Source organism: Clinocottus analis, unplaced genomic scaffold (assembly GCF_023055335.1).
Source record: "Clinocottus analis isolate CAN_PGR_092001 unplaced genomic scaffold, fCliAna1.0.p SCAF_3, whole genome shotgun sequence".
NCBI lineage: Eukaryota > Metazoa > Chordata > Actinopteri > Perciformes > Cottidae > Clinocottus > Clinocottus analis.
In genome coordinates, this window is record NW_027176042.1 from 8,968,261 (window position 1) to 8,990,469 (window position 22,209).

The window sequence follows — 22,209 nt, forward strand, 5'->3', positions numbered from 1 at the left end:
TAGTTTGTTCACCACCATGTGTCATGGTGCAGAAACCAACGTGTTTCAAAACCCAAGAGGTGAAGCGACTGCAGTTTCCACCTGCAGCCCCGTGGCGCCAGACCAGCCGAGGCCCCTGCGCGCCCTGCTGCCGTCCTCTACGGAGGCCTGCGTGGTCTGCGAAGTGAGTCGGTCCATCACGTCAACCAGCAGGAGCCACAAAGTCACTGGCGTCCACGCGGAGCCGAGTGGTGACGGTAAGGACACGAAACTGTTGTGCATCCCTTAAGCTCCTCTTCCTCACGTGCTTCCCTTCTTCCTCAAATTGAAGCCTTACCTCGCTTCCTGTTCTTTCTCGCTAACTTTCTCCCACGCCGCCCTCGAGACCTTTGTGCCGCAGTCCTCATGGCCTGCCTCTTCTGTCATCCACTGGACTGTTTGCTGGCCACGACGAGAGGCTGCACCGAGTGCGCCTGGTCGCTGTGCTCGTTCCTGTGCGGCTGCGAACCCGGGACCCTGCGGCCCCTCCTGGAGGTCGCAGGCCACCGCTGCGACCTCTGCGACTGTCTGGGTGCCGGGCGCCCCCTGTGCGACTGTACCGCCTGCGACCCCTGCGTCCAGGCTTCGGAGTGCCTGGACCTCTGCATGGAGATCTCTCAGATGCTTTACCACTAAAATAACCACACATCCAAGACATCGGAAACCAATGGGAATCATTTATTCGTTAAAATCTCCCCCCAAAAAAAAGAAAGAAAAAAAAAACTCGGAAGGACATGACACAAATGCTACGTCTGTTTATGGTTAACAGTCAGTGTTAGCACTCAAATATATGTCAGGGTAAGAATATTGTAAGAGCGATTAGATGTTCATCTGATGGAAGTATACAGACAACACGATTAGTAGCACTCAGCTGTGGAGACAAAACAGGTCAGCACAACCAGAAGAGAACACTTTAAAACCATCACCTTTTTTTTGGCTGCTGAATAGTTAACAAACAATATGTATGCATATCAATAACTTGGAGGTTGTGTTCAGTGCGTCAGTGTCAATAAAACAAAACAAAAAACAGGTATGCAGGTACTTTCTCAAACACATTCATTTACTGTACATAAGGTCGTGTTAAGCATCATACAGATTAAATGCCTTTTTCTAAAACTCTGTGGCTCTTTTTTTATTGAATAATAATTGCATTGCAGGTTTCCACACAAACTGGTTTACCTTATCATGACAGACGTGAGGCTAGTGGTTGGTTTAAAAGGAAGCCAAGCCCTCTGAATGAGCATTAGATACATCAGCTTTTTGATCGTAACCCCCCTAAAAGAAGCCACAATCTTGGTAGAGCGTGCTATATCAGTAAAAACACTCAGTGATCGGACGCCAAGGATAACAGAGACAATCACTGGGGACACAGATATTAGCCGGAAGAAAACTACCAACTAAACTATCATTCAGGTATCAAAAGAACTATACTGTAATGAACTTCAGTACTATTGTAAAATTGTTCTGCTTCTCTCATACTGTCTTGCATTTCCACTGACTTTGTGAATAGATTTCAAAAATAAAAACGCTGATTTGTAATTTGTCGCTACTCTGAAAGAAGTCCTGCTTTGGCCAACTAGCTGCAGCAGCGAGTGAAGGTGCCATTGCTTTAAATGTATTACAAATACATGCAACTCGGGCATCAGCTGTGCCGTGTGCGATCGTAATAAAAACAGACAAAAGCTCTCATAAAATGCATAGACTGCCATAAAATAAGGTGCAATTAAATTGCTCAAAATAAAATTTTCTTATATACAATATGCAGTAAATATCTCACAATGAGCCAATTCACCATAGAAAGATCCCTTCTGTAGCTGCTGGTGAAACAACCCAACATGGATGAGCAAGCGACCGCTATGAACAAACCCTGATTCCAGTCAGTTGAAAGAAGAAAAATAGACTGCATGTTGGCATCTCATCAATCACCTTTTGTTTCTTTCTTTTTTTTTTATGCCAGTGTTGTGTTGTGAAAAAAGAAACCTCACAGCTTTCTTCCCTACAAATGAGCACATAATTAATTCAAGCACACTTTATATCCCTCTTAAATCTCTGAAGAAAACTATATAAGAATGGAAATATGCCTTAATGCTAAGTCCATGCCCCGATGATACAATATTTCATTTGAATAAGATTGCATTTATGAACCCAGACATAATTATCTGACCAGCTCCAAACACGAACAATAATAATTAGGCCTGTATGGCAAAAGAAACACAAACAAACAAAAATAAAATCAAGAAGAACATGTTAGTTTTGATCTTAATGTTTGCTATTTTTTGCTTTTCAAAGTTCAAATGGACAGTCCTATAAAAACAGACTGACGTTATTTAAGGATAGACTGCACTTCTTGACATTCTTGTCCTGACAGACAGTCTCTGACTGACACACAGGGCTCATCATAAGTCCTCGTCCATTTCAAGGCTGCTCCTGCGACTGCTGGTTTTCGAGGCACCTGGTGACAACGGGGAAAAGAGCGGCTCCACCATCCTCTCCGGGGACAGGGTGCACCCCTCGTCCATGAGAAAGTCTCCCAAGCCCACGTCAGGGTAGAGGGCTGAGGCCGAGGAGTTGTCCAGCTCTGCGAAGCTCAGGCTGCCCAGGTCCAGGGGGCTGCTGATGGTGACTCCTACGGGAGAGTCTGAGGAGGGCGGGGACAGGAAGGAGGCCGGCAGAGGAGGCCCGATGCCTGCTGCGCCCAGGCTGAGGAGGTCTTGGGAGGAGATGCCCTCTGCACATGGGGGCAGAGACGGACCGCCGTGTGGGACCTGCTGCTGTTGGAGCAGAGATGGATTCGAACTCAGGCCGTGGAGCTGTGCCTGCATTTCCAGTTCCTGAAGAGAGCAACAGCATATTGACATTCAGATGCCATGTTCTGGGGGGACTGTGACAAAAACCCTGAACTTTTTGTGCATTTAGCATCTGATGCAGCAATAGGTAAGGGTTTTGCTTTGACTTATCAGTGTGGAGGCAGACTTAGTTGCATGCCAACTTTAGCTATAATAACTTGGTGAGGCCAATCTTTAACACAGAGCACAGATTACCAGGCCACACAAGTGCTTTATAATCTCTATGGTCTGCCGAAACATGTTTCCCTTGAGGCCCGTGGTGTATATGTGGTTGAGTAACAAGCCATCTGAGGGATCACTCATTACTGTGCAGGGCGTCTATTTGTCGAAAAAACCCACGACGTGCCTTCAATGTGTGGTAACAACATTTTAAAAAAGGGCAGACTAAGTAGAATTTTCTCTCAAAAAGGCACAAAAAGCCTTCTCAATCATCATCTAGAACCCACTAGATGAAGGTGTCTCGATCTACAGAAGCCTTGCCCTCGATCTGTATTTTCATATTTTGCTCTGTTCTGGGCGTGAACTTCTATGAGAAACATAGCGACCGGGTGCCAGATTGTGAGCGCATATCAAAAGAGGAAGATTAAAAATGGCAGACACAGTGCAGAAGAAAAAAAAAAAAGAAGTCAAGTACCCTTACTCTAACCCAGTGGTTCTCAAACCTTTTCTGTCACGCCCAATTTTGGAGGGAGAAAAATGTTAATGCCCCACCACCCCAACAAAAAGGTAACAACATTATTCATGCTGAAGCTTTATTGCAACAACAACATTTTGTGACTACTCCATCTGTGCTTTTATAAATAGAATAAAGAAAATCGCGATCACTTTTAAGTAAATCAGATTGCTCCATCACAGCGGTGTCAAAAGTATTCACATTCATTACTTAAGTAGAAGTATAGATACTAGGATTTAAAAATACTTTTGTAAAAGTAGAAGTATCAACTCAAGCTTTTTACTTAAGTAAAAGTATAAAAGTACTAGGTTTCAAAACTACTTAAAAGTAAAAAAGTAAAAGTAATGTAAGGGGATTTTTTTTTCATTCAGGACAAATTCTTAAGCCGCGTCTCAGGGGCCTATCGTGCACAACCCCACTTCCCCCCCAAACAATCATTTTTCTAAAGGCCATAATGACTATAATGTTGTATTAAAATGGTATATTGAAAAATGTGGGATGCACTAGGCTACCTGTTTCAGCTGCATATATGCCCATTGAAAATTATCACATTTTATTACAATGCAATACATCAAAGTACCATATGTGTACTACTGAGCATTAACATGCATTTGATGGAGCGGAAGACATGATAATAACTATTTGCCTATAAGTATTGTAATATGTATGTTGGAAAAAGACCTACAAGCCATATCTCACGGCCAAAAAAAGTCATAGGCGCGTTGGTTCCTTTTTAAACTCCCCGCTAAGGAGCGCATGTGTAAACCTATCCGCTGCATAGACATCCTATTTACCCCAAACAGACAGTCGCGGGAGAAACTCGCGCGACCGGGGAACCGCCGGCAGAGAGGAGCAGAGAGACGGAAGTATCGGGGCTCTCAAGTCTCACGCATTGAACGTGACTGTCCCCCCCGGCACAACAGCTATTCGGCGACGCGTATTTCTCGTCGCGCGTTCTCCAAGACGGACATATTTGCAATCGGCTTCTCTGCTGTCCTTGCTTGAGAGTAACGTGATTGTAATGGTTGATTCGTGTCATGTTCAGGTGCATCGCGTAAAAAACCAATAGGGTGTCGGAATGGTATATACTTCTCACCCAACCACAATCAAATTCACTCTATCCGGATGGCGCGATTTATCTGGCAAGCCGGAATGAAAAACGAACCAAAATGAAATAGTAACGAGGCTATTTTTAAAAAGTAGGGAGTAGAAAGTACAGATATTCGCGTGAAAATGTAAGGAGTAGAAGTAAAAAGTAGTTTAAAAAATAAATACTCCAGTAAAGTATAGATACTCAAAATTCCTACTTAAGTAGAGTAACAAAGTATTTGTACTTTGTTACTTGACACCTCTGCTCCATCAGACAAAAACAAATGAAGTGCAATAACTTTGTTAGAACAATGCAAATTAAGTTCTATCTGTGCAAAAAATAACTAAATGAGCGCAGATATGTGTAAGTCATCTTGTTTCATCAGTATTAGTGGCTGCAGTGAGCCAGCTTTCCTCTACAAATCTTTACAAAACAGGGTTGCAGGCTGGATACGGCCACTCTGAATGGATGCTCAATGTTGAGCTTAGATATAGAGAGGCAACAGCAGAAAAGCCGATCTCACAGAGATTGGCGACTCCACCTGTAAAAGAAATACTGCGCTAACCGTTGTCTCACCTCTGGTGTCGGTGAATTAAACTTTAAATATTGTGGTTACAAACCGTAGCCGACCTATTAAACCAATTCTGAGTTTAACCACCAGAACCAGTTAGACGATACATAGCACTGACCTAACACTTACCTGGATGCGTAACATGAGACTGTGGTTCGCCAGCTCCAGCTTTTTCTGGCGCATGTCGATGTCCTTGGCTCTCTGCTGCTCCTTCTGCAACTTCCTGATGTAGTCCACGGAGGCTTTTAGAATGGTGCCTTTATTCCAGCGCATCTCGCTGACATCATTGTGATATCTGACAGAGGAAAAAAGGAACACACAACAGAAAGATTTGTACAACACAACAGTTGCAGTGATGATTCTGAAATAGTCAAGTGACTTAGGAAATAAAAAATAATATCCTGAAAAATCTGACTGCGCTTACGGTTCATTTGACTTGGGTATCAGAGTACCAAGCTCCTTTATGCGGTCGTTGATGTTGAATCTCCGCCTCCTCTCAACTGCCATGAGCAACACACGTTAGTTTACCTTCAACAATCAGTTGTCACTAAAGCAAGCTTTGTCAGAAATAACTGAAAATGAGCAGACAAAAAAATTACATGGGTCGTCCTCGAGTAGCAAAATAAATCATATCTCACTTAGTGTAAGTGGGATATTGTGATTATTAAATCTACATGGCACATTCGCTCCAACTGAATTTCTGCAGTGAACTGTGATCTTATTCAACGAATTGCTCAAAATAGCTGAAATAAAGCTCAACTCACTGAGGTTATGGTTGTCCTTCTTCTGCCTTTCTTTCATTAACACCTTGGTGTCTACATCTGAAAGACAAAGGCATTGTGTTCCAAATGCTTATACATTACCAACATGAAGAAAAAAAATGTTCTCTGAACGCCGAAGAACAGCCAGAGACGCCCACAAAAGTTAAATACTGTACCAGTAATTTCCCTTTTAATTTTTGGAAGATCAGCAGGGCAGGAGTTGCTGACAGTGAAAGTTGGTGCTGCCATTCCAGGACTATGGTAGACATCCAATAGATTTCCTGGGAGCTACAGAAAATTGAGCATGTTATCACGTCATGTCATAGACGGCCACTGATTACCATAAACCTAAAAGCAAATTCGTAAAAAAAAAAATTTCCCCATCCCTGCTTAAACAAAATTCAAAATAGAATCAAAGCTGGTGAGACGAGCTCTACTACATCGGGCACAGAGATGGGCAATTCTCTTTAAAAACTAATCTTTAATCAACGGACGCTGCTTAAGGCTAAAGCACTGAATCATGCCATTAAATATTACATATTGAAGCTGCACAACAATGCCAACCACTAGTTTTTTGTTAAATCACAAAAAGCAGTTACCTCACTGTGCTTCTTTTTCTTTTCTTCCAAAAGCATGACCATGATCCTCATTTTTTGGGGTTTTGCAGCAAAAATGCTCTTCCTATCCGACACATTAGTGGTTATCCTGGCCGCTACAATGGACTTTTTCACGAATACAATGCACTCGCTTCTCCCGGCCCTGTATCCTCTTGATACCTTTACCCCGCCCAAGCAGCACTTTTGTGACGAATAGTAACAGAGTGTCAGAAGTATATATTTACTCCTACAACTTCAGAATTCCACACAAGAAAGAGACCGTCCATTCAGAGAAAAAACACTTGGGGTATAAAAAGCTAATTGGTTTGACTTGAAATCCACAGAGTAAATCAAATGAGGAACTTGTACATTTTAGAGGAAACATAAAAAATAAAAAAGAGGAAGTATTCACAGTTAAAAAAAAAATCAATAAATAAAAAAAAAAAAATCAATAAATTGATCTACATACCGTGCAAGGCAACTGAAGCCCTGAGTCAATCAACGTAATGATGTCGTCATTAAAACTGGATTCAAGACTAATGATGTTGTCAATCACATCGTCAATCTAGATAAAGCAAACAAGAGAAAAACACCATTGTTACTTAATCAGTGAAGTCCTTCAGGTTATATGTGTCACGTTAATCCACATACAGTGCTTTGTACTCTAAAACAGTCTTGTAGAAGTATATTCTGTAAGCACAAGCATTAAACTTTTCAACAAATTTAACTGAAGAGGTCTGATTTCACATAGAGGGTGTGTGCAAGAGGAGCGCTGGCATGGTTAAACTGTCGGTGCAGTATTTCACATCTTATAGTGACAACAGGCCAACACGGGTACGATGGCAAGAGGCATGCGTCGACATTTTGACACATCATTCCAAACAAAAAAGTAATTAAGCTGGAAGTAAGCGAAAGGTTAGACATTTAACTTCTCCAAAATTGTGCTGCAAGTTTGCAGAATGACAGCGATTGAAAAGGTTTTGCAATCTGCCGTACTAGCAAACCGAAACCATGCACAAGAAGTTACACTGCTGGTATGTATCAAATACGGGAATTTTCCATACTTCCTCCTTATTGGATCCGATGTTGAGCAGAGCCATAGGGCTGTTCGGGACACTGCTGGCAGTTGGGGCAACTTCAGGGGCAGAACTGGACTGCGGCACAGGCGACAACCCCATGGTTTGAGTCACCGCGTTGTTGCCCAGGGTGGTGGAGAGGTACTGCTTCACCTGCTGCCTCTGTGCCTGCTGGATGTGGTACTTGGTGGGGTTCTCCAAGTGGGTCTGCACCTGATCATTTAAAGAGTATGTTAATATTCCGAGATAATCACTAAACCAAGAACATGAGTAGACAGACATACAGGACATGCTTACTTTTAGCACCTCCACGGGCACCTGTGCCGGAGGGGGGCGGGCAGCATTTGGGGGCAGTGTGACGGAGATGGCTGGAGTGGAGTCGGAGGCCCGGAGCTGAGAGGCAGAGGCCTGCTGCTGGACCTCACGTCTCTCTTGCTCCTGGGCTTGTTCTCGCATAAGCTGCTGCCGCAGAAGCACACGCGATGACATGGCTGAATAGAGCGATTGAGATCTCGGGATGGAGCTGGAAACCAAACACAGAACAAAAGAGCGTTATTGAATAGGTAATGCAAGCAGAAAAGTACGTAGCGGTATTGTGGTATTAAACAACTCAATCCTTAATTAACCACTAAAGTACTCTGGTGATGATGCTTCAGCTATCCAGATGTTACTTCCTTCATTGGTACCTACGGCATACTTACCAATGGAAATGATATATCATTTTGTATTAGAATAATTTAAGATAAGAAGCTATAATGTCGTCAATATTTTTACCAGATTGTTCGTCATCTGGTTTTTGGAAACTTGTGTTAGCTATGGAATCTTGCTCAACAAGGCTTGTAAAGCCAATCAGGAGCAGATTGTGAAAGAACCCTACTGTCTTTGTCAATAAAATTGATCACATCTGGGCCAACATCAGCCTTCTTATTTCTGAGTATGTATTCACTGAATTGCCTTTAGCTACATGCTTTAATGTACACTTTGCGGCATATGAAGGTTAACCCTCTCCAGACAATCAGGCACAGTTGTGTATCTTACTATACCTTCATCTGAGATCGTGTGGGCTCATGAAGACTTCTCCAGACTCTAACCAAAAAGCTTGGATAGGTGGACTTACTTTACGCACAAACCAGCCTTTACGCCTCACGGACTTCTGACTTTGCACACGGTGACGTCTCCTTATAAACCACCTCAGAGTAGAAATTAACTAACACGTTTCCAAAAATAAACCAAATGCAGGCACAGTATTAAAAAAAACACGCCGTAACAAGGCATGCAAATGACAACGTTACGCGACAGCAGAGTGCACCGCCTTAAGTGGCCGTCAGGGTCTCTTCCTCCTCGGGGGTCCGTTCACGTCATTAACGTGGAAATGCATTGACAGCGCCCCTATGTCTGCGCGCGAGGGTCGTGGACTCTTACGAGAGCCACACTGTCAAAAGTGACGTGGTTGTTTTGGACAAGTGCTAATCATCTACTTTAGCTATTTAGCTACTTTGAGCGGTTTTCGTAATTACTATTTGTGCCGAGCTGTAACTCTCTCGTTACCGGAGCAGAGTTAACTTGGCGGCTCCGCGCTGCTCGGCGGCCCGCGTCAACCCAGGCTGGAGCTACTGTTCACCGCTAGCTCACGAGCAATTACGTCCCAAGTCGCCAGCTTGAAGGAGGTTCAGCTGTGGCGTATTTGTTCATGGCAGATGTGCACCAGGAGCAACTCAAGACACAGTCCCGGCAACGTAAACATCGGAAGTTGCAGTTTAGCTCAACTAGCTAACCTTAGCTAACACCCGTTAGTTGCCCTAAAAGCGGATACAACGCAAACTCGCGTATTAAGAGGAAAGACCAGAACCTACTGTGGCAATATATTTGTGTTCGTTATGTAATCACAGCCATGAATCTCCGAGGTCATCCGGTTTCTTCGCCATAGTTGAAGTCGTTGTACACGAGCTCCTCAACAGCCGTTAGCTGCTGCACCGACAGTGTTGTTTATCTCGGGCGGAGGTCATCCGTCGCCGGTTACCCGGAACTTGTTGACTGCTGTGAGGTTGCACATTTTCAAAACAGCCTATTTAAAACAAGTGTTTTAACTGTTGGTAGGTAGATAGTTGAAATAAGAAACACCGGTAGGGTTTTGATATTTTAAAAAGTGTAATCTGCGATGCAAAAATAAATAAATGAAGTATCACATACATGCAGGAGCAAATAATGTGTTCACATTTTACAGTGATTTTAAAGGATCAATGTCTGAAAGGGATATCTTTACCTTAACCTGAAAAACAACCATGTGTATTTTTTATAATGAAATGAAGAAAGGATCACGGTTCACCTTTAGTACATTAATCTAAATACTGCCATTTTACATCAAAATGGGACAAGACGCAAATAATGTATTGATTTAATATTTTATTTTAAATCACATATCTAAAAATGAGTCCATTGCAGTTGACAATGTGTCTGAGAGTTTGGTGGCAATTTTGTCTGCAAAGAAAACAAAACACAAAAAATATCAGTTTGATTTTGCATGATTTAACTTCGAGAAAACACATCACTGTATGTTGCAGGATTACACACTGTGCTACATGGAGGTGGGGGGGAAAAACAACTATAGACCAATAAACCCCTTTACATAGGAATAGAGGTCTCCATAACATCTAATGCCCACTGAGGTTTTCCATTACCGCTATCAGCTTATGAAACTATCTAAATTTTGGGTGGTCTCTAATATTGTTAGTTTCAATGAGAACAGAGAAAACCAGCCTCGTTGGCACGTTTACAACTAAACTAACATGAAGTTCTGGAGTCATTTTGTTTGTTTACTTTTTTTTTTTTTTACACAGATAAGGATAATAAGGGTTTCAAGAAATCATAGCATGATCCAACACAGACAAAATTATGAAAAGTATTCGGCTGAGACCAATATTTATACAAACCAGCTCTTTTCTGCTGCTTTTTCCGTTTCTTGCCGGCTGCCCGGAGGGCCTGACCCTGCTGTAGAGGATCTACATGCAAGATATTCTTTAACTCTGGAGCCCTGGATGCAGCATCTTTTGTAGGCAAGTTTTTCTTTGACCTCTGAGATTTTATCTCCACTGTCATTGGTCCAAACTATTTTGAGCAAGGAGGGGACAGTTAAGTTAAAAGGAAATGTATTTCTACAAATGTGCCGGTATTAAATAAACACTCAAGCTGCAAGGACTGCGCTGTTTCACACCTCTGGGTCCTGGCCATCCTCCATAGATTCTGTTTCATCTTCAAATTCCAGCTCTTCCAAGAAACCCCCCTCCATTTCCAGGTCAGACGGCGGTTCACCATGGCCACCTTCGGTCATTCCAGTGGTTTCCATGCAAAATCCCATTTGGATATCAGGACAAGATGACTCTGAAAGAGTGAAAAAGAACATCTAACTTTTGAACAACTGCTGTTTCTTTGGGGGGGTGTTACAATGAAAGGTATAACAAAATGTTCTCTGTTAAATCTAGTAGTGTAGTACTTCTGGTTCATGATCTGGGGCTTTGAGATAACGGCCCCATGAACTACTTTACCAAAGAAAGTAGTCCAATGAAAACTGTTGATAGTGAGCTCTGTGATTTGACAGCGTCAAAACTTCTAGATTCCAGGAGAAGTAACTTTTACCTGCAAGAACCTCCCGATTTCCTTTTTCTAGCTCATCCCAGTCAAAAGCTTTGCCCATCTCTGTAACAATCTCAGCACTGACGTGTGTTGGAAGGGTGTGTGTCTCTGGAGGGTGTGTGAAGTAACTGATCCTTCCCCTAAATAACAGAACATACGGAAATTAGCACAGTGTTATGACTTTAATGTAATTTGTCAAAACATCCCAAAAATCAAAATTTTTACTCACCCTGTCCAATCCATCAGCACACACTTTGCAGCTTTGTCGGTGTCGGGCAGCCCTCCCTTCTTCAGTTTACCTTGACGTCGAGCAAGCATTGCCAAGAACTCCAGACCGGTGTGAAAGTCTGAAACCCCGTAGTGCTCCATAATCTGTACATTTAGAAAAATTACTGCAATGGCAGCGGGCAAAAGACACAATCAGGCAACACAAAGAAAAGGGTTGAGAAGTCACAACAGACCTCCGCCTTGTTGCAGCGTCGAAGGATGGCTTCCACGGGTGGCAGAGAATCTACGAGCTGTTCGATTTTCACACAATTGCGAAGAATCATTGCCGCATCAGTCGTTGAAGTCGCCATGACAATACCGGGGCAATCTAGAAGCTTGATGTGTTTGTCCAAATGCACCTGTTGAAGGCACCTGAAAAAAAAAAAAATCAATCAAACCCATCAACAAGAATAGACGTGGACAAGGATTTCAGGATCAACAGCTCGCGTGGTACTTACTTAGTGACGCCAGGAGTGGCTCCTACATTACACGCCCGCGCTCGTTTCAAGCTGTTGATCAAACTACTCTTTCCCACGTTAGGAAATCCTACAAAACACGAGGGGCAAATTATTTTACTTTGGAAAAACCTCACCTCGCACAAAGAAAGGATCTGGCCGACGGCTGCACGCAGCGCTTACCTACAACACCGACGGTGATCGCCGTCTTTATGTCTAGGTTGCGGCAGTAGTTGCCGAGTAGCTTCATCAAGCAATCGGCACCAATACAAGCACTGGTACTGAGAAGCTCTGTGGATGCTTGCGTCACTGGTACGTTGCTACGTTGCTGTTCACACAATAAATAATGACAAATGTTATTCTGTAGCTTTACTTTTTTTTTAATTCTAAAATTTGCATTTTTAAATCATCAAAGTATAATTTTTTTACTGCATACCAAGTTCTTGTTCTGTTGCTGGGTAGATGCTTTGAAAGCTACTGTGGGGAACTCATTACGGAGATATTTAATCCACTTTTCCACAATTTCCTTTGACACCAAATCTATAACCAAATTATTGAAATAATTTCACACAATAAATAAAACACCAACTACTTTGTCAGCCATTAAAACTATGGAAATACAAACAACCCCTGCAAGATATACTTTCAAAATGTATTTATTTAACTTACCAATTTTATTAAGCACCAAAACTATCTTCTTGTTCATTCCACTTTGAATGACTGCCTGCTCCACCTGAGGACATCTGCAGCCAAGAGGGTCACGTGCATCCAAAACCTCCAAAATCACATCAGAGGCCTCCACTACCTTAAAAAAAATGTTTTGTTTGGTGTTCAAAATCCATTTCACTTTGCTTTATTATACTTCTATCACAGCTGAAGGAGTGTTATAAAGTGTTTTCCAACATTCATTGACTTCTGATTGCTTTAAAAAAAGATGAAGAGAAAAAGTACTGAGTGCTGTGTATATGCTGTCAGAAATGAGCATATATGGAGTATCTACGTACCTTTTTAAACTCTCTGTAATATGCTTTTCTTGAATTCTCATTTTCAAAATTAACATTCTTCTCCAAACTCTGCATGTCCATCTCCTGTGAACACAAATAGGAAAACCCAAATCACCACAGTGGCAATCTGCACATTGGGCAGTTGTTTTAACTGCAGTTTACTTCTTATAAAAAAAAAGGATATTTACCTTCTGCTCAAACGCTCTTTGTCGCTGTAAGATGTCATTCTGAAAGCTTTGCAAACTCCTCCTCTTCATCAGATCTTGTTCTCTGGAGATTTTCTGCCTGTCCTGGAGCTCCTGGAGCTAATTAGGAAATATAGATATACATGTATGAATTCAGATATTGGTTTACCTCAAGATATTACCAAAAATGGTTATGGGAGCACAGGCGGGACTTTAAAATGTTCACCCTTTGCTGCCGGATTTCTTCTGGTTTTCGGACGTGCCGTCCAGATGACTGTTCTGAATGCTTGGTCTTCCCCGAAGCATCGTCGTTTTTTTGTCCATCTTTAGTCTGCAGGCAGAAAAAAAACATACACAATAGCCTATATTGCATAATATGTATTATTTTAATTCATTAAAAAGGCATCACAGTGCAACCGAAGGGATGTAACAATGAAGTTATTGCTACATCTGTGAGGCATTGAAAATTGAACCAGAAGCTTATGCATTTCACTTAGCAAACAATCAAATCAGAGATTACAATGTTGTCGGAAAAAAAACCCTCTGACTTTTACATGTCGTAAAATGTAGTAATGAGTTTATCTGGTATTCTATTAGTGTGTATGTATGTGCTTTAGCATGTTATACACAACCATCAAACAGTCTGTAATCACCAGTTACCATTAATGTTTTTCTACTTCTTTTATCAATAATGATTATATTAACAGAAATACAATGCATTTAAACATACCGAATGTATTGTTTGCACCTGAAATAGTTTCGGACCCAAAATAAAAATAAAGCTATTCAAACTAACATTTCATCGATGTTCCCATGTCAGAAGGTGAGTACTGTTGTGCTAAATGTACACTCAAGTACTGCGATGACGGGATCTTCCACTGTCCTCGCGATACTTTGAAGTCTGAGCCGATGCCCCAGATAGACGAGCAACTATTTGCAATATGTCTCCGTGGCGCAGGATTGTCCCGACATTACCACGTGCTATTTTATAGAAAGCAAAGCCTGAACTACACACCAGGTTGGACTCGTAACATTAAGCTCGACCACTAAAGGTTGGCCATATAAAACACGTTATCGAGACTCGCGCTTACCTTATTTAACTTTGCAAGTAAGCCGAGACGTTTGGCTCGTTTTTGTTCTGTAAGAAACCACACAGTCCAATTAAAACCAGCCACAGCTATTTGGTGAGTGAATACATTAAGTCAAAGATGCGAACAGAAATAAAATACGTACTAGTTTTGGACATGGCTTTTACCGACGTCTTCTTCTTCTCTTATTTCACGTGTGTGGGGGAGAGGGTGAACATGCGCGCATGGTGATGACACACAACATCCGGCTACATTTCAAAATAAAAGAGGGTGTTTTGGGAGCCCAACCAAAGAAAGACAACATTTGGTTGAGACATTTCTTTGTTGTAATTTTTATTTAATTTCCTTCAGCAAGAAACAACATGTTATATGAGCTGGCATGGCAGTATTCATCTTAAAAGTATCAAAATAATTTTGTCTAGGGACCATTCCATTTTAAGAGAAAAGTAATTAGATTCGACCTTTGGGGACCTCGAATATTTTCGAAATTTCCTGGCAGTCCGTTGAATATTTGTAAAGACATTTCACTCCAAAAAAAACATGTCAACCTCACAATTAATTCATGTGCAGTGGCCCTAAGAATAATGCACTGAAACTTAGGTAAACAAATGCAAATCGTAAAAACTCAAGCAAATGATCAAAGCATGTTCACCAATTTGACTACATATGTGGAGCATTTAGAGGGAACACGCTGCAAATACATAACAAAACACGGCATGCAGAAGGAGAATACTGACAGAAGCCTGTGAGGTGTCTGCTGGGTAGCTGAAAATGACCTTTGACCTGCCTGTGTAACAGAGCAAGGGGTGAGGGAAGAAGTTGTGGTATATGTTAAGCAGTGGTGTAAAGTAAGAAAGTATATGTAGATGTTGTTTTTCTCTTACTTGATACTTAAGCTTTACTACATTTCAGTTGTTTTCAGTTATTTCAATGTTAGCATGCAATATTATATTTTTAATACTCACTTAATATATCATTTCATAATTCAGTCCTATTGGTCATCTAATGAACAGTGGTTGTTACGAATAAAGCCTTTGAAACATGAGTCACCTTTGTTTGCAATTGGTTCATGGGGGGAGCATCGATAACACATAAGTAACTACTATATGTTGGTATGTTTTGAAGTGCCATGTGTTAAAACTAGGAGCAGCTGTGCAAGAAGTAAACCGGTGCCTAAAAAAGGGACTGTACAAAAGACCATATGACTGGTTCCCAGTCTCCACCTACACCTTTACTCCACATATAAATGGTGATGAGGCACATGTTCTTGACACTAATACACAAAGCACATCTCAAAGTGAATACTACATTTAACCATACATGTAACTTACCATTTACAGTAAATGTATGGTTTAAATATTATTATATTTATGTTCTCATAAGTCGGCCAAACCTAGCAAGCAACATTTTTATATTTCTTGGCAAATAACAACTGAAGAAATATTTGGGTAAATATGCTGTGCAATAATTCTTAAAGGAGCTGTATTTAACATGCTTAACATTAATTTAGCAGTATTTCAGTTAAGGTATCGAGGAGTAATGTCGACCTAAGCAGAGAATAAAGTCGGTCTTCCTCTGTGTATATTATTCAAACTAGTCCACGTTAGTGGGTGTGCCCCACTCTGTACTCAGTATTGTCAGATTTGGCTATTTTTTTAATTTTTTTTTTGCCCACTTTTAATTAAGTTGGCCTGGGAATAATAGCATTGGGCAGGTAGACAAAATTTGGGCTGCTTTTGCCAATACTTGGATCTGGTACCTTTAAGTCTACTTTTCCTTTCTTTTCTTTTTTTTGCTCTATGGCTTCCAGAGTGTACATCATGTTTTAGGATTTGTTTGTATACTGGCCTCTCTTAATTTCTCTCAGGATGTTGATTTTGTTTTAATAGCACACAGTAGTGCAACCAGATTACCATGTTGCCCCGTTAGTATAAATGATCAACAGTGGAATAGTATACATGTATGTATTAGCAGGAATGGAATAACATTTAAATATATTCATGTTTTCATTAGTGTATAATCACCTAAAACTAAGCAACCATTTTGTTTGATGTTGTGTTTTTGTAGGCTTAGATTGAGCCCTTCATAACTAAATAACGGGGACGGATTCTCTTCACAGAGTTAGCCTTGTTGCACTGTTATGTTTCTTAGTAGCCCAGAATGGACAAGCCGAACACTGACACTGTTTTTGTGCTGAAGGACACTCTAGTTCTCCGACACGCTTGGATTAGAGGGGTAAGCAAGAGTATTTAGTTGGTTGCAATCTGCCACCTCAATACTAGTAGTCATTGGTCCACATTAGGAGAAAATCCTCTCTGTGTTTTCACTTTAAAACCATATATTGGTTACATTGTGTTATTGCCCTGTGTGTCTCCAGCCAGTGTCCATAAACTGGTGTTCTGCGTCAAGAGTTTACCGAGCTAGCGTTTTTTTTAAAAATGGAAATCATTTTCTTTTTAGTTGTGAAAATCATGCAGTCTTTTTCAGCAAACTTTACCCCAGGTGCTGGTTACAGAGAATCTTGAAGCGCTATTGTAAACCTCTGACGCTCAGAATGAATCCCTCGACTTAGTCAATTACTTCTACCATTGTAAGATTGATACTAGGTCAATCCTCATGTTTCTTTTAGCTTGTTCTACTACAAAACCCCATAACCCTATTTTTTCAAAGTTTTTTAAGACCATAAAATATTGGTATGGTTTCATACTAATCTGACATCTGATAATCTCTGCACCGGTAGTTCCTCCAAAAACAAAACTTTCAGTATGCTTCACATGTATGTTCATTTGAAAAAAGACAGTTGTATCATGATTCATTTGCGTTATATATTTTTTTGATGTTGTTTTTGTCTTTTGCCAGAAAGCTATATTTACTAAAAAAAAAAAAAAAGATAAATAAAACAATACATATATACTGTACAAATCACAATGGTGCTCATTTGTTTTCCCAAAAAGGAGAATATCAACAGCTTTATGCAGGAGCCACGGAGGAGACCTCTGTCTTTGATGTGGATACTTCAGAGCCGTCATCTACTTCTTTGCCAAAGAGCTGCATGATACATGTACGGAACTGATGGGGAGAGAATAGAAAAAAAGCATGTGAAAAAATGTCTGATTGGATATAGAAAAGCTGACCAAGTGTCAATAATACTGTTGTGCTCACCTGCCGGTTCATAAAGACATAGATAATTGGGTTGTAGATGGTGGCGCTCTTGGCAAAGTATGCAGGCATGGCCGCAGCGAGAGGATGGAAGGCATATCCAGGGTTAGCCGCGGCAAAGCAAGCAAAAGTTGTGTAAGGTCCCCAGCAGACAATATATGCCACAATCATGACAACAACCATCCTGGATACGTCTCTCTCAGCTTTCTGTGTTGACTCTGATTCCTTCTGCTGCATGGCAACCTGTGACCCACAAATCAACACAGTGTGAGATGCTGCCAGGCGATAATCTACTTTATATAAAGTATAAAACTGCTGATGAGATAACTTACAGCACGGATAGCCAACCAGACTGCAAGGTAGCACAACATGATGATGCCCAGAGGAATTAAACAACATGTGATCATCAGAACAATCATGTAGGACTGGACTCCAGGGTCTTCACTTCCACTGAATACATCAGGTCCACAGGAAGTCTTTAGTCCATGAGGCCAGTACCTGTTGCAAGAAAATGTTTAGTTTACCATTCCGATTACTTCACAACTCAATGTTTTTTTTTTTTTCAAGATTAACAAACACCAGGCTACCTGCTCCATCCAAACATGGGAGGAGCACACCACACGGCAGACCAGACCCAGGAGAACACTATTCCAGCTGTGGCCCATTTCGCATCAAACTTGACGTTTCCAAAAGGTTTGCACACAACTATCCATCTCTCCCAGGAGATGATAGTCAGGGACCAGAGAGCGGTGATACCTGTGTAAAGAAAAGGGATACTCAGTAAAGGTTTCTTCTCAGCCTAATAACATATGCAACAAAGAGAAAAACACAGTGAGCACTTACCACAGACTGAGACCACGTAGCCCTCAAAGATACACATCGGGTGTCCCAGAATGAAGTAACCAAAATACTGGTTGCACACACTAATGGTGCTGGCAAAAACTGTCTCTCCAAGATCAGCAATTGCAAGATTGACCAAGATCCAGTTCAGAGGGTGTTGGAGTTTCTTGAACTTTGCTGTGGCCACCAAGACGAGACCGTTGGTGAAAATTGATAGGCCGACCACAATGAACATCCAGAGTGTAGCAACGTTGTAAATCCATCGAGGAGCAATGTGGTAGTTAGGACCCTCAAAGGGATCTGAAAGAACAAAAAAGCAATCTCACATTTAGTGGTGCGCATCTTCTTTTTTCAAATTGTATTTTGAAAGACAGAGACAGCCCTTATTTATATATGAAAGGTTGAATATAGCACACATAATGATAATGGAACTCTATTATCTATTTTTAATAAGAATTAAGATTTTTTTATTTTAACTTTAAAAAGAATTCAGTTAAATTATCGTTTTTTAAACTATATACTTTGAAACTAGTGTGTAAGTATTTAAAACAATTACCAAATATAATTATTTTAAGTCGATCAAGTTAAATCATAAATGGACTTGTACTGAAGCCGGTGAATTCCTTTAAAAGGCAACAAAATAAAGTTGTGAATCATTACATCTGAATCAGGTTACATTGGCAAACAATGTGTAGATTTTGCTCTGGTTAACAAGCCTCTTGAATTATTAAAAAGTTGATACTGTACCTTTGGTATGATTGCTGTTTGTGTAGGTGAAGGCAGATCCTCGTGTTGTTTCTTCATTGTACCGCCTGGCAGCAAATGCATGTTTCCCCCACTCTTCTGCCATTCTGATCGTAAAGGGAGGTCCTCAGCAGTTGAACTTTCTTGTCACTTGCAACCTCCGTGGGTGCCTGGTGCTACATATCTGACTTTAGCTTTTATACTGTGAAGCAGACGTAGACATCTGATTGGATAAGGAGGTTAGGTTATCTGTGGTGTCCTGCTTGGCAGTGATACATTGGCAAAGCCACCACAGGCAAACTTATTTGAACTGTAACTAAAACTATTAGCTTATGACCTTAAGACACAAAATGCCCAAATAATCTTGAAAGCGGATTGCTTTCCGGTCTCTTAAAATGGGAATTAGTTGCCGGACATACAAAAGTAAATGTTGAGCCGTTCGTTTGAGTCAATTGAGACCGGCAGTGGCCAATATTGTCTTTTTTCTAAATAACTACAGCAATTTAGAAATAATAAGTAATAAGCCAACCCTGAGTGTCTGTATTAAATGGTAATGTAAGCCTCAAAGCAAACAATTATTTTCTTATATTTTTGGATCAAGAGGAATAATTCCACATTGGGACACCTGATATCAAGAAGTGCATCCATTGTGAAGCTGGAACAAACACAGGAGAACTGTGCATATTCACTTAATTTGATATTGTGTGTGATGTTGTGGTCCAAGTAAGTACAGAGATGCAGACCCCGGTGGGCATGAGAGGGCAGCCAAGTCTTAATGCATCTTAATTGGACAAGTAGCGGAACTATAATAGTCAGTCACCATTTAGGTTGACGTGGGGGAAGTAAGACCTTTAATCCGCGCAGATTTGAGAGTTCACAGCAGCACATTGGATTTTTAGACTGTGCTTTGTCCCTAGAAGCCATGCCATAATCCTCATGTCAAGGGCAAAGGGGCAAGGGTATCTCATCACGATTTCTGAGCTGACTTCTGTAAAAAAAAAACACTTTTAAAAGGATGGCGTGATATGCATGCACATTCTTTCTCTTGAGACGTTGAGCAGACGGGCATGATTATTGGCTTGAATAAGAATGAGCAAAAAGATTAAAGGCAACCTGGTGGTGATACCATTCAAAGAAATACCGTGATATTTCATTGGGACTAATTGACCAATACACATTGGTTTTCAGGATACTTTTATTTAGTCGTGAATTTAAGATGTTTTTGGCAAAATCACGCTAAGTGGCAGCTGTGTCCATCCAAAGCTCTCCAGTTTGGGATATTCACAACAGGATAGTGTGCTTTTAACGGGTCAGAGGAGCGAGTAATTAGGGAATTTGGCGTCCTCTTGCATTCTTAATTACTGTCTTTTACTGCCAGCTTATGTTGCTTTCTAACGTAATTAAAAATTGCATTTAAATGATGCATTGATCTCCTTGAAGCCCAGTCAAGTAATGTTAAATGGTGCTCCATGAATTTTATTGGAGGGGATTGAGTGTTATCAATAAAATATGTTCTGGGCAACACTTATGCTTAAAAATACTTCAAAAGAAATGCAATTTTTCTGACTTTTTTAAATACACAATCCAACAATCACACCCTCTTTACCCAGTGTGTGCAAGGGTTTTCTTGTCTCTTATGCTGACTTATTCTACACACAACTATCACTGCCACTTTGTAATGGAGGCTTTTAAGGAAATAGAAAGTGTGTGCTACTTTTCTTACTTGTGCAATTTATCACGTGGAGACAACAGAGATGTACAAAAGATGCAAGCATTTTGGAGAGAGATCAGTTCTGGGATCAGTGAAGGAGGCTTTGAGTCCACATAAAGCAGGAGAGACAAACTTACCTCCACAAACAAATGGGCAGCACGCGAATCCAGAACATTAATGGAAACATTTCTCTCCAAAACGTGGCTTCAGCCTGCACGCAAGTTTACTAAAGATGTGGGAGCAACAAACGTTCAGGCATTATAGACCAGTGCCAATGATCTAAATTTGTCAATTCACTCATTCAGATTTCTTCCCTAATGAACTTTGTGTTAAAGCGAAGTAAAGCCTCTCAGTGCTGTCCTTCTGTAATGTGTGGTTTTCATAGCCTGATCCTATTTCATATGGGGTTAACAATGGTTGTAAACTGGACGAGTCCCTATTTCTCATTGTTTGATTACATTACTCAAGGGTCTTTTTGAACCCATGTAAAGAAGCAGCCTTGTGAGTGGAGACATTGAAAGAGCTGGAGAAGTCAATGATAGTGAGGCCCCCAAGTAGGCCGAGACATTCAATCAGGTGTGGATGAGGCTATGCCTCTAAGAGCTTCTGAACCAAGCAACCACAACCATTGATAAAAGTGACACTATATAAATGTATCTAAGCAAGGCATTAAACCACAAAACCAGGGCAGCAGCTGTCCTCGCGGTTTCTCCCCTCTTAGTGTTGAACCGCTAATCAGAAGTGGGTTGACGCAGGTGAAGGTTTCTCATCCAGCACACCAAAGTAGATTATACGGACAATTCAGGTTCTTCCATAAAACTGATTAACACAGAGTAATTACTTCTGGCGTGCTCACTCCGTAACGCAATAATCTTTCCGGAGCCACAGTTCAGCCTGGATCACAGGTCACCAAAAGCCGTTAGTTTATTTTAATCCGTTGATGCTGTGTTTGCCGCAAGTCCACTTCTTGCTCAAGTGTCTGGCTCCCATATTTGGTAAGAACTGCATGCGGGACACGGACTGCACATCAAGGAGAAGATGGATCCTGAAACTAGAGAAATCTGTAAACTCTTCTACTATTTTTCTTTATTTAAATATGATGTGTTTCCTCATGTTCAACTTTGAATTTTCGTTGTTTTTATTGTCGATGAAGTACTGCTGCACTGTCTGGGGGGAGAGTATTCTACTACAGAGCATCCAAGAGGCGGGCTTGGTACCAATTTATGTTTTCTGATTCCTATTTCCATGTGACGCCGTGATGATTCGAGGGTAGGTCTGGAATTCCGCTAGTTCTGAACTATTCGTGATTGGTAAAAGTTCACTACTAGCAGAACTCAGATTTGCTCCCGACTACCGACAGGAATCTCCACGAACCACCACGAGCTGATGTGAAAGTCTGCTCCATGCGCCCACTGTCTGACGAGCAGCTGGTCTGCTGCACTCATTACACTGGTGGGAAGTGAACCAAGTCCATTTTTGTTCCTTGTGGCGCTCA

At 41.1% G+C, this 22,209-nt stretch overlaps 4 protein-coding genes across 5 annotated transcripts; 1 reads left to right on the top strand and 3 right to left on the bottom strand.

The window, feature by feature from the left end:
• The first annotated feature begins 16 nt into the window (after window positions 1-16).
• Window positions 17-1,169, top strand: si:dkey-245f22.3 (uncharacterized protein LOC492819 homolog). The gene is made up of 2 exons (XM_068593694.1): window positions 17-236; window positions 365-1,169. Exons 1-2 carry the CDS (start codon window positions 17-19, stop codon window positions 652-654), a joined length of 510 nt encoding a protein of 169 aa, XP_068449795.1. The 3' UTR covers window positions 655-1,169.
• On the bottom strand, window positions 682-9,640 carry tfe3b (transcription factor binding to IGHM enhancer 3b). Of its 2 annotated transcripts, none has more exons than XM_068593636.1 (9): window positions 9,485-9,640; window positions 7,929-8,154; window positions 7,620-7,844; window positions 7,025-7,120; window positions 6,136-6,247; window positions 5,963-6,019; window positions 5,623-5,698; window positions 5,328-5,493; window positions 682-2,789 (listed from the first exon to the last, which is right to left on the bottom strand). In XM_068593636.1, the coding sequence occupies exons 1-9, from the start codon at window positions 9,538-9,540 to the stop codon at window positions 2,415-2,417; spliced, it is 1,389 nt and encodes a 462-aa protein (XP_068449737.1). In that variant the 5' UTR covers window positions 9,541-9,640; the 3' UTR covers window positions 682-2,414. The 2 variants fall into 2 exon arrangements, with proteins under 2 accessions (XP_068449737.1, XP_068449736.1); XM_068593635.1 differs by having other exon boundaries at window positions 682-2,849.
• A 376-nt stretch (window positions 9,641-10,016) lies between these two features.
• gnl3l (G protein nucleolar 3 like) lies at window positions 10,017-14,481 on the bottom strand. The gene is made up of 15 exons (XM_068594352.1): window positions 14,406-14,481; window positions 14,264-14,310; window positions 13,399-13,503; window positions 13,176-13,292; window positions 12,988-13,071; window positions 12,653-12,788; window positions 12,420-12,523; window positions 12,167-12,311; window positions 11,987-12,074; window positions 11,723-11,900; window positions 11,491-11,633; window positions 11,265-11,401; window positions 10,843-11,009; window positions 10,562-10,736; window positions 10,017-10,109 (listed from the first exon to the last, which is right to left on the bottom strand). Exons 1-15 carry the CDS (start codon window positions 14,416-14,418, stop codon window positions 10,045-10,047), a joined length of 1,704 nt encoding a protein of 567 aa, XP_068450453.1. The 5' UTR covers window positions 14,419-14,481; the 3' UTR covers window positions 10,017-10,044.
• Window positions 14,482-17,230: 2,749 nt separating this feature from the next.
• LOC137796059 (red-sensitive opsin) lies at window positions 17,231-19,109 on the bottom strand. The gene is made up of 6 exons (XM_068593703.1): window positions 19,007-19,109; window positions 18,263-18,559; window positions 18,007-18,175; window positions 17,752-17,917; window positions 17,423-17,662; window positions 17,231-17,329 (listed from the first exon to the last, which is right to left on the bottom strand). Exons 1-6 carry the CDS (start codon window positions 19,107-19,109, stop codon window positions 17,231-17,233), a joined length of 1,074 nt encoding a protein of 357 aa, XP_068449804.1.
• Between the last annotated feature and the right edge of the window lie 3,100 nt (window positions 19,110-22,209).